The sequence below is a fragment of the Schistocerca americana genome, chromosome 1 (assembly GCF_021461395.2).
Source record: "Schistocerca americana isolate TAMUIC-IGC-003095 chromosome 1, iqSchAmer2.1, whole genome shotgun sequence".
Lineage (NCBI taxonomy): Eukaryota > Metazoa > Arthropoda > Insecta > Orthoptera > Acrididae > Schistocerca > Schistocerca americana.
Genome location: NC_060119.1, coordinates 546960039 through 546973021, shown reverse-complemented (window position 1 = coordinate 546973021; position 12983 = coordinate 546960039). Strand labels below are relative to the sequence as shown.

Below are 12983 nucleotides of genomic sequence, written 5' to 3'. Positions count from 1 at the left end.
ATTCAAACCACACACATACACGGTGAGCGGTGTGACACCTTTCATTGTCCAGCTGGTAGATGATGTCATGCCAAGGAAAAAGAAACTGCATGTATGGGTGGACATGGTCCCAAGGATAGATACATACTTGTCCTGCCGGACGTTCGAGTCCTCCGTGTGTGTGTGTGTGTGTGTGTGTGTGTGTGTGTGTGTGTGTGTGTGTGTGTGTGTGTCCAGTGAATGCCAAAAAAGCATTCCCAAGATCAAAACAATCCCTCCTCTGGCCTGGACCCTTCCGATGATTGTTGCAGGGTGTTCTTTTTCAGAGGTTTCATGCTGACGGAGCATAAAACATGATTCATCTGAAAAGGGCACGTACCACCGCTCAGTGGATGTTCAGTTGTGATATTGGCATACAGATTCCCGCCTTCACTGATGAACAGCAGTCAGCATGGGTGCATGAACCAAGCATTTGCTGCAGAGGGCCATAACCTGCAACATTCACTGTATGGTCATTGAGGAGACACTGTTGATAGCCCCTTGGTTATCAGTCAGTTGCTCATCATTGCACTTATATTTGCATATGAATATATCCACAGCTATCATTCCCCCATGCCATGTATGGCCCATGATACACTACATTTGCCTCAGTGCTGGTTTTAGATAGCATCATTTTGCCGTGCATGTCTACTTTAATGATGGCGGCACACTGACGTTTTCCAAACTTAGCCATTTTAGAAATGCTTCCACCCTTAGTCTGAAAGCCAGTGGTCATGCCCTTTTGGATATCTGTTTCCTCATTATGACAATGACCACACTGTTTTCCACATTGCTCCATCATGTTTTATATACGTTGGACTGATATTCCACCTAGTAGAAAAAGTTAAAGAATTTTGCTTCATTGAACTCAAAATAATGCAGGACAAACGTAAGAAGCAGACATGCAATGGCTTAGATAGCATTCCTCTTCAGAGGGAGTCTACTAGTATAAGATACAGGCCTTAAGTTGTGGAAGGAATTTCTTATAATTTAAGTCTGGAGTGCAGCTTTAAACTGAAGAAGTTCAGTGGACAGTGGGAAAACCAGAAGAGAATCAAAGCATTTGAGAAGTGGTGTTACAGCAGTATGCTGAAAATTAAATAGACTGATAAGATAAGGTGTTAGGAGGTTGTCTGCAGAATTGGCAAGGAAAGTAAAGGCACAATATGATAAAAAATGTGTTATGACTTCAGGGAACAACTTCTGTGGCACTAGAGGGATCTGTAACTGAAGTCTGAAATGAGGATATATGCAACAAGTAATGGAGCACATTGAGTGTAAGTGCTACTCTGAGGTGAAGAGATTTGCACAGGACACAGGGAATGAAAAAGATGGTATCCCATTACTTTGTTAACACATCATGAATGAAGCTCCTCAGCATGTTCATGATGTTAGTTAGTCAATAACTATTTTTAAACAAGCCAAAAGCCTGGGTAGTTGAGTAGATGTGGAGATATCATTCTCCTGTGAATAAATGAGTAAAGGATATCAAAAATTGCACTAGAAGAAAAATAGGGATGGGTGCAACTGTGGGCTCTCCAACAGTGGAATGTAGAAATGGCTCTCTGGCAGGACTTCTGCCATCTCTTTAGTTAATGTTCTAAGGGGTGGGAGGGAAATGCTGAACCAGTTAATAGATTTTATGAGTCTTGAAGAGTGGCAATTAAGTAACCGGGCTGGTGCTGCTACTGACAAATGGTGATTGCACTGAGGCAGTTTTGAACATTGTTTGTGTCGGTTGATGCTTCCGCCACCGTGACCTCAGCAGGCATGGTTACACATCATTCAATCTCACTATAGCAGTCGCCTATTGAAGTTCTTGTGCTGGCATCTCATTGAAACATTCATTGTGTGTAGATGGAGCATTGAGTTAACCTGAAGTTTCTTGTGAAACTGAGTAAAATTGCTACAGAAGCTCTTGCTGTTTTTAAGGAGGTGTATGGAAGTAGAAAGAGATGGACAGACCAGGTTAACAAAGATCACAAGAGGAGAGGAGTAACGTGGGATTTAATGAAGAGGGAAAATCTATACCAGGACAGAAACCAATTGAGCCATATCATTCACAAAGTTCCTACCTGGCTCGCTGGAAGTAAATCATGATGATGATGATGATGATGATGATGATGATGATGTACGGAAGTTATGATTGTTATCATGAACACAAGTTTTTGACAGTGGCAATTAAGTAACCGGGCTGGTGCTGCTACTGACAAATGGTGATTGCACTGAGGCAGTTTTGAACATTGTTTGTGTCGGTTGATGCTTCCACCACCGTGACCTCAGCAGGCATGGTTACACATCATTCAATCTCACTATAGCAGTCGCCTATTGAAGTTCTTGTGCTGGCATCTCATTGAAACATTCATTGTGTGTAGATGGAGCATTGAGTTAACCTGAAGTTTCTTGTGAAACTGAGTAAAACTGCTACAGAAGCTCATGCTGTTTTTAAGGAGGTGTATGGAAGTAGATAGAGATGGACAGACCAGGTTAACAAAGATCACAAGAGGAGAGGAGTAACGTGGGATTTAATGAAGAGGGAAAATCTATACCAGGACAGAAACCAATGGAGCCATATCATTCACAAAGTTCCTACCTGGCTCGCTGGAAGTAAATCATGATGATGATGATGATGGTGTACGGAAGTGATTGTTTATCATGAACACAAGTTTTTGAGTGGTTCAAAAGTTTTAAGGAGAGACATGAAACCATCAAAGACAATCTGTGCCCTGGATGACGCTCAAAATGAAAAATAGACAACACTGAGAAAATTGGTAAACTGGTCCCTGAAAGTCATTGGCTGAGAGTCTGCCAAGGTTCTGACTGCCATTTGTGATTGAGTGAGAAGACACAGATCTGATTTGTGAATGAGAAATTCCTGGTTGCTTCACCAAGACAATGTGCCACCCCATTCCACCTTGTCTGCAAAGGCATTCTTTGTGAAATATTGCACCACCATATTGAACCACAAAGTGCATTCACATGATGTGACTACTGTGTTTTTTTATTTCCTAAAATCAAATTGGCACTTAAGGATACAGGGTACTTATAAATGGTGGAAAATCGACATTTTTTATGACTTTCTAAATTCCATAGTTTTTCCTGATTACCTTGATATATACATTATAGGATTTCAAATGAAAAAGACCTTATATATATCTAAAAACAAAGATGATGTGACTTACCAAATGAAAGTGCTGGCAGGTCGACAGACACACAAACATACACACAAAATTCAAGCTTTCGCAACAAACCGTTGCCTCATCAGGAAAGAGGGAAGGAGAGGGAAAGGCGAAAGGATGTGGGTTTTAAGGGAGAGGGTAAGGAGTCATTCCAATCCCGGGAGCGGAAAGACTAAAATTGTATTACGGTAAAAAGGGGAAGGTGAATACAAAGTGAGACTACTGGTAAAAACAGAAAGAGAAAAAATAAAGAGAAAATAAGACGACAGGAAAGATTTCGAAATGCAACAGCGACAATAACAAACGTAATTGTTGGGTTCAAATATATATATATGAAATTTTAAAGTTACAGTCGTGTATGCCAGGCCCCTCTTTATTTCTGTTACAGAAACCAGTATTATTTCCAAAAGAACTGTGAACTCTCTGTTTCCGGTCACTATACATATGATACATTGTATATGTTGGTAACAGTGTAGATTTCTAATGTCTGTAAATGATTTTCTTTGCTAGTATTTACTTTTGTTTTGTTAAAACAGTTTGTTAATATGTTACTGAATGTTTGTTGCTCAAGTGCTACATATACTTGTGGAAGTACATATCCTTTAGTGTGCAATAAATATGAGCTATACCATGCATCAATAAATTTAACAAAAGGAAATTCTGTGGTAACCAGTTGACAAACAAGGCAAGCCACAATGTTGAAAGTAACCTATGTATCAGTTCTTTAGGGAAGAAACTCCCACATGGCACGCCTCCTGGTGATTCAAATTTTTGTGTTAACAATGACACTGTTTGTAATGGATTTGTTGTTGTTGATGTGGACATCTTATCTTCTTTGGTAAAGGAAGTGGTGAAATGTAAACAATGTGATGGTGTAGGCTGTCTGTAAATAACTGAACAACAAAGTAGCAGGAAGGGTTTAGTTTCAAAACTAGTTGTTCTATGTAGATCCTGCAACAAATCTACCTTGAAAATGACTTCAAATATTGTGCATAATTCATACGATGTGAATTTGAAGTTAGTGCATGCAATATGTGCAATAGGAAAAGGAAAAAAGGCTGCTCAAACATTTTGTGGTTTGATGGACCTTTCTTGTCCTCCCAGTAGGTTCAGCAAGTACATAAAAGCATCTATGAAATGTGTAATAGAAGAAACTGTAAATATTAGTGGAACCAGGGACATTGCTGTTGCACTTGATGGGACATGGCAACAATGAGGACATCGTTTCTTGAATGGTGTTGTAAGTGCTGCTTCCCTGGAGAATGGAAAAGTTGTTGATATTGAGTGCTTAACTAAGTACTGCCACACCTGCCATGGCAACACTGAAGGATGTATTGAACATTAATGTTCTAAGAATTATGATGGTTACAGTGGAGGTATGGAGTGTGATGGAGCTCTAAAAATATTTCAGAGGTCACTGCCTGTTTATAAAGTTAGATATACGAAGTACGTTGGTGATGGGGACTGTAAAGCTTCTAGTAAAATTAATGAGTTCAATGTTTATGGTGATACATTGGTAATAAAGCTGAAATGTTGTTGACATGTGCAAAAGAGGGTGGGTGCTAGATTGAGGAAGCTACAAAGATAAATGAAAGTTGCTATCTGATGGAAAATCTCTGTATGGCCGAGGCAGGTTGACAGAAACTGAAATAGATCTTCTTCAGAGTAAATATGGACTGGCCATTAGGTGAACTACATCTCTGAATGATGTTACAGCAATTAGAAAAGCTGTATGGACCTAAGTTGTCCACAGATGTCCACCCTGTTCATGTACTTTGCCCCAAAGGAGCAGATTCTTGGTGTGGTTAGCAAAAGAAAATGGTCAAATATACCACCATAAGCATTCTCTTCCTGAGCCTGTTATGAATGAAATAAAACCAATTTTTAGAGATCTGAGTGACCATGTTTTGCTTAGTAAATGTCTTCATGGGGGCACTCAGAATACAAATGAAAGTTTCAACCATTGCATATGGGAAAGATTACCCAAGAATGTTTTTGTAGGACTAAATACATTAAAAGTTGGTGTAGTAGATGCAGTGGTATGTTTCAATGATGGAGTGATAGGAAGGTTGGAAGTCCTGAGAAATTTAAGCATTAAATGTGGCTGTAATATGGAAGATCAATTGCTTGTGTTTGACAGACAACGAGTGCATGAAGCTGAATGATTTGTTCTTCAAGTTACCAAAAAAGTGAGAAGTGGTAAAAGGAATGCCAAGTGGAAGCCTGAAGATGATGAAATGCTGCAGGATGAAGACTATGTTTCAGGAATGTTCTGAGGCACAGTTTGTTTGGACTCATATTCTCATTCGCAATTTCCTGCAAGTTGTATTTTTCAGAATTCAGGTACAAATATTTCCTAAAGTTTATAAAGAATTACTCTAATTTTTTCCTGTAACATTCAATAGTCCATACTTACGTAGTAGATCTAAGCTTTATTGCAGAATCAACTACATTATAGAAAAAATAACATTTTTATTAGGAAAAAAATTTAAAAAATTAAAATGTAAGATGTGATATTTTTTATCCTTGTAATACACATAATAGGTGGAATTAAATAGGTCTAGTACCTCAGCCAATATGTCATGCATATCTGGTAAAAATTTGGTTTCCTTAAAATGTACAACATTGGATTAAGTGGTACCTCATTTTGAAGAAGCATTTGAGAAAAAAAGTGCATCAATTTCTTTGTTATTTTTTTAATAACCCTAAGCAGGTTCAAAAATATTCAAAATACTTCTAATTTGTTTATAAAGTGTGCTGCATTACCTGATATCAACAAAAAAATCTGTGAAACATATACATTATAAACAGTGTCTGAAAGAAATAGGTGTTGATTTTTACATAATATTGAGCCAGAAAAGTGTCCTGTATCCTTAAGGAGACCAGATTTGACAACTGGAAGTGGTGAAAGCAGAAGCAATGGAGATTCTCAACAAGCTGACAGCAGTGGACTTCCAGCAGTACTTTGAAAAATGGGAAATTCATATTGAACATTGTAGGGATCAGGACAGAGAGTGCATTGAGAATGATAAACTGTGTCATTTAACTGGTGGCCAATAAAATGTTCTGTAGCACCAGTCCGATTCTTTGATTGTCACATCTCATATTTTGTAATGTTATGATTAAATTTATCTTTTTAAACTGATTAACTCTTTTATAGCCCATTGCTACAGAAATTTACATTTTTCAGAAACTTATTTTAGTGCACATTCCAATAGTGGTCCAAATGTACTTATATCAAGTTCCTCAAAAAAGAGGCAGAAAAGTTTCCAGTGTTGTTTAACGTTATTTAAGCATGTCTTGCTTTTAAAAAAATCCAAAAAAAATTCACCAATAAACAAATTGTATTATTTTTCAGTTTTGGGAAGTGTACACCATTACTGTGTTAAATATACCATCATTTCAGAAGTAGGAAATAGAATCATCTGTCATATGTTTTAGTATTTTCTTGAGAGCAATCAAAGCAACTGCAACCAACTGAGATGAAGCATAAAAACATTGCACTTGTAACCATAGATTTACTCTGATTTCATTCATCCACATTGACATTCCTCATCATCATTCTGAGACATACCAAGCAAATGCTTGTCCACGTGTTGAGTGTTTCTGAAATATTTGGATCCTTCAGTTAATACTGAATTCACATCTAATGAATCTTCTAGTCAAAACAAAAACAGCATGAACTATGTATGCATTCAAAATCTTCAACATGGTTAAAGCTCTCAATTTGTGTTTCCCTATCTTCATTTGCATTACAGGTGCATAACTAACTCTTTTATCATCAAGAATTCAGCATTTGCTTCTGTGCTGGGTGCTTGTCCTGTCACCTTATCTCCTTGTCTGAGGGAAGAAATGTTGTGAACTTCATTTTGTCTGCAAGTTGCATAGACTCATATTATGTTTTGCATTATGTTATTGAGGCAGAGGTTGGGACTCAAATAAACAAAACAGATGTGAAAGGTAAGTAAAAAAACCGCACCCATGATGGTTGATGTATCATGTTGCTTTGTTCATCAATCTTAACATTGATCTGATGCAGTTCTTCATTTCTGGTGTTTGCCACCTGCCGTTTTCATCTCAGCAGAACTGCTGCATCCCATACTATCAATGATCTGCCTTGCATACTCATATCCAGACCTGCCCCTGCCATTCTTTCCTTGCACCACTCCTTCCATCACAGTTTTCAGCAACAGCTCATATTGCAATATTTGCCCACCCTTTGAACTTCTTTGGTTCATTATGTTTTTTACTAGGCCATTTTTCATATTAACTCACTCGAGGACACCTTCATTCCTTGCTTGTCGATACTTCCACTCTTCCACAGTCTCCTGTAACACTAAATTTAAACTGTTTCTAATCAAATCATTTCAGTCTTCCCCACTGTCTAGGTTGCACAACCATACAGTTTGAATATTAACAGCTTTTTCTGTCTAAATAATGCCTTTTTGACTTGTGCATTCTTGGCCACTATGTATTTCCCATGTCTTCCTTCTTTATCTATTCTACATCTTAGATGATAAAATTCATCCAACCCTTGAAAACTAATCCTATAGCCATCAGTTATGAGATTTATGCATTTTATTAAGTACTGCCTCAATTCATGTTCACTTTTACCAATTACTACTCTTTCACATCTTCATCAAACTGAATCTTGGCAATTTTCTGTCCATATCAGGAATGCTTCATCCTTGGTAAAATAGTCACAAGGTAAAATAGTCACCTATTCAGAGCTCTAGGCAGGGACTGCTTCAGGAGAAGTAATCAGACAAAAAAGAATGATAATTAAACATGGAATGTTAGCTACAAAGGCACTGTGGAAAATTAGAAAATCTAAAGGAAGAAAAGGAAAGGATGGGGATAAATATTTCAGCAATCATCAAGATGGGATGGACATAAGAGAGGAACTTTTATAATGGGGATCATGCTTATTCATACTGAAGTTTGATGTACAGTACCAGTAGCCAATTCAGGCCAGTGATTTGGCCCAGTCTGGGCTCGCCTTACTTTATGTCCCACTATTGCTCTAGCAGCACTCAAAATAAATTGTGTTTTTTTGCTGATTGTTGGGTGCAGTAAAACATTACCTAAAGTATGTTAGATTCATGTACACTATCTTCTCACAGTTCCCACCTCTCCATTAATGAAATGTACAGAATTTGTGAGCATACTTTGAATTATTTGGGGTGAGGGTGTGGGAGGTGGAAACACAAATAATGCCCAGAGCACATGTATAAAAGTATAAGAATGTGATTTCATACTTAATTTTATTTTACATTATGACAAATGAGTGGACTAAACTTTCAACACAATAAATGAAAACTTTAGGCTAAGCTTGAAAGACGACTGCTTTACTGGAGTCACAACTATATAAACTAGCATTGAGACTAAATAATTAGAGATGTCATTTATGACGATGCTTCCTTAATGGCAAGAAATGCTTAAAACAAATCCACTGAAAATACTGATTTTGCCACACTGAAGCTGTTTGCATATACTGTTTTCTAGCACATAAACCGTACTCTTTGAGTGGAGTTTCTATTCCAGCAAATAGCAGTCTTTTCTGCTGTTTATTATGCAGCCTCAGGAAAAAAACACCTTCAGTGAAAGTATCAGTGATGGTTAAAAGCTTATACAATATCATCATCCTGTATCAGTTTATTTAGAAATATGTATCCAATATTGATTTCAAGTAAGCTGTTTTGTTTGCAGCCAAATTTACACTGCATTTCAGTATCAATAGCAGCCTTGAAATATCTGTAACAGCTGATATGCATTTGAGAGAAGTGACAAGAGTCAAGCTGAAGTATATGATGGAATCATGTACAACAAAGTTATTGGAATTGCTGTTTCACCATAGAGTATGCCAGATAATACAAATACCATAAGAGTAGTATATATAGCAGTATTAGTAATCCTTTCCAAATGACCACTCTTTTGCAACATACAAAGTATAATGTCTTCCTAATGTTGAATGCTAATGATTACAGAAACATTATTTTTTTCATTTCTGTATGGATTTGTCATTTGTTCCCCTGTTATAATTGTCAAACAGATAGTTATCATTGTTCTTTTTCTGTTGTTCATCTTTCACACCAGTGAATAGTACGATGAGAAATTTATTGATGAAATTACAAGTCGCTACTAAATTTAGAGTTTTGAAAAGCAGGAGGAAAAATTACACTAAATCTGTCTTTAATGTGCTCTTACTTCACTGAAAAATTACCACCTTTACCAGAAAGAATACTAATATTCTGGTTCAGATATTGTTGCTCATGAGAGATAAACAAAACTACATACTTTTTTCTGTAATTCTATTTGTTGAGGATGTAAAATTTTTGATTTTGTATAATCTGTTTTTCCTTATTGTCACTTATCTCTTTGTCAACAGAGTGACAGTGTGACAATATCTGGTGATTTAGGCCTTGGCAGTCGTGTAGTGGACACACGTGTTCGAATCCCTGGACCTGGTGGAAATAACATTTAATCTGATTAGGAAGTATCAGGAAGGCTGTGAAATAAGAAGAACACAACAGTATTGTTTTGTGATTATTCCTAGAATATAAAATGTGTGTATCCTGCGTGATCAGCAAAGACCAAACAGACATGTTAGATACAGTTCACTTCACTATAATTTTGCCTTCAACTGTGCTTGATATCAGTTCAGAAGTGTTTCATAACATGTTCTGTAAACAACTGCATGTAAAATGTTGCCTCACTCTCATTTGTTAGCGAAATTTGCGTACTTGCAGCTTGTGGTTAATGCTGTTATACTTGGCAACTGAATTTGCACACTGTTGCTCATGTAGCTCAGTACAAGAATCATTTAAGAACTCTAAAACATTTATCACACAATTTATTGGAAACAAAATTAATATAATTCAAAAGTGTTAAAGTTTGTTTTACTAAAATATTCTTCTTTATCGTGAACACATTTTTATCACTTATAATTAAAAATATCTATTAACCATACTTTACTCTGTGTTGTCAGCTAATGTTTGTTATAACAGACATGGAAATATGAAAAATATGTCAGGCAGCAAAATAGAAAGAAAACTCTGAGTCATTCGAAAATACATTCTTATTAAAGCATTGATTCTGGTGGGGTTTTGTCATCTGCAGTGTGGTATGTGCAAAGAAAGTAGCAGGAAGTTTCTTCGTGAATATTTAATGACTTTGGAAATATATGACAGTTGTGCTGGAATAGAAAAACATAGTTTCGGCTGTAATACTGCATTAAGTCTTCTTTTTTCATTTGTGAAGGTGTAATATAAATCCTAAATTGGATTTAAGTCAGTATTAAAGGCTGATTTAATTTTCTTATCTATTACTCTCATTGAGGAGATGTTTTATATACTTCACTGTACTAGCAGAAAGAGGCTGCATGCAGCTCACTCATGTCATAATAGATGAATAATGCCAAAGTTTATTTTATTTATTTATTTATTTTTTTCATACTGTAGTTTTCATCACCAGCAGTTTTAATTTACATTAGAAGTGCTCTTAAATTTTCATTCAAATTCTTCAATTGTCCTCTGCTTCCATTTAGCAGTGCGACAATTATTTGCAGCAACCAAACAGTTTTCTCCTTTAGTAAAACTAATATTTTATTGGTATAGTTTACAGTTTATTTCAGTATACAACCAGTTTATAATAATAGATTCCTTGTAGACATAGAAATAAATATAATGTCAGAGAGGCAGGTTGTCTTGTGACTTCGGATTCAGAGTGGACCATCACAGCTTAATGCACAGAACATCTGGAATCTGATCCTTTACAGGAGCTATTACATTCTTTATTTAGGATAAGTTTCTCTGAACTATTCATAATCATAGATGAGACAGGTTTCTGTGCATGTTTATATCTTCAACTTTTCATTTGAGGTTAGCACTGCAGATTTATTGAACACTTTGTACTTCTGTTAACAGAATTTTTTACTTCTCAAAGTCAAGTTGTCAGTTTAACACTTCTGCTATAGCAAAATTAAATTATTCCTAATAGTTATTCAGCTGCAATTGGAAAACTACAATAGGGATCTCTTTACAGATTTTCTGTAAATGTACCTGGTTTCTTATGTAAAATTGTGCTGATTTGCTGTTTGATAATGAAATAAAATTGAGAGTAAAATAAGTGAAACATTAGTATACAGTTCTGTTCCAATGGGAAAAACTAAGCACAGCACACAGGTAACTGCTCACTAGTGCTGAACTGTTATGCTTGAGATAACCATCTATGCACACATTTATCAATATAAGATGAAAAAAATAGTATAGATAAGTGTAAAGATGAGTGCCAAGAACTATAGTGTTTAAAGAGAATTTTTTTTAACTAAGATGCCAGTGTATTGTCTTTCAGATGCATTATAATTAATACTTTAAAATTCCAATTATTTCTGCTATCTACCAGTTGATAAGTGTGGCTATCATCTTACGTAATTTTTTAAATAGCTTTGGTAAGGTTTATAAATTATTGAAAATTGTGGAAATATAATTTAAACTCAGTAATTATTAAACTTATTTTCCTTAAATTGAGGTCTCTAATGTAGCAGGAAAATACCATATTGTCACTAATTACAGATATCACTTGCAGTTGGTTTTCCATGATTGGTATGTGAAAATATGAGGGGAAATAATATAACAATATGATCATGCAACAATTATTGCACAATTCTTGATAATTTGATAACCATTTGTTCAGTGCTACAAATATATAATGTAAGGAGTCATGAAAGTTATTTTCTGTATATCAGCACTTTAAGTGGCAAAAAGTTTTTTTTTCTTCAGAAGGACAATAAAATACATGTCAGTATGTACTCTTTGGGAATAGTAGTGAATAATCCAGCCCAATTTATTGCGTATTTTTAAGTCTGTTGTTGTGTATGGGGTGATAAAATATTCATCAATGAATCAGAAAAAAATTATGCATGGTAATTCCAGTTATTTACCAGTGGTGTACATATATTTGCCATTGTCACTTAAAGGGTTAACTCAGTTTCTTTCACATTTATATTAAAATACAATATTACATGCTGTGGCACATACATCAACAGTACTTTTAATCAGGACATGTCTGTTTATATTTTAACCTACTACAATATTAAAAGATATTTCAACTTAGAGATTTGTTTACACAGGTAATAAATGTATTGTACATTCGGTACTTTGGAACTTATATAAAAAGTAAGTATGTAGTATTAACAAGTAATTGTTTGATGTAAGCTGCTTGTTGGAAGTAGTTTATTTTATTGGACTAGTTTCATTATATGTATGTGATTTTTCATATCATTATAATTTGGCTTGCCTTAAACATAACATTTTTTAGCCTGTGCCAATGACGTTATTTCATAATAATAATATGTAATAATATGATTACCTACTTTATATGCACTTAAATGAAATCAGCGTAAGGTTTCTTTTATGGATATATACTCAGTTGTCATTAGCAAGTGCTGTAAATGCAATGATTAGTTATATATAGCATAGGATATACATAATACTACTACTGGTTTGTATTGTATATATATTTCTTTGTTATGCTAACAGAGATAACACAATTTAGAAGTAGCATTATATATATTCTAAAACCAAAGATGAGGTGACTTACCGAACAAAAGCGCTGGCAGGTCGATAGACACACAAACAAACACAAACATACACACAAAATTCAAGCTTTCGCAACAAACTGTTGCTTCATCAGGAAAGAGGGAAGGAGAGGGAAAGACGAAAGGATGTGGGTTTTAAGGGAGAGGGTAAGGAGTCATTCCAATCCCTGGAGCGGAAAGACTTACCT

General features: G+C 35.5%; 1 protein-coding gene across 5 annotated transcripts in view; it reads left to right on the top strand.

Moving 5' to 3' along the window:
• The window catches only part of LOC124605849 (sodium/hydrogen exchanger 7), a 166174-nt gene extending 153925 nt beyond the window's left edge, over nt 1-12249 (top strand). For 2 of the 5 annotated variants that reach the window (XM_047137812.1, XM_047137794.1), the window contains exon 15: nt 9586-12248. In XM_047137812.1, the coding sequence (XP_046993768.1) occupies nt 9586-9681 (96 nt within the window). In that variant the 3' untranslated portion in view covers nt 9682-12248. Of the gene's footprint in view, nt 1-9585 lie in introns of all 5 variants that reach the window. The other 3 variants (XR_006978686.1, XM_047137786.1, XM_047137837.1) reach the window with 3 other exon arrangements.
• The last annotated feature ends 734 nt before the right edge of the window (nt 12250-12983 follow it).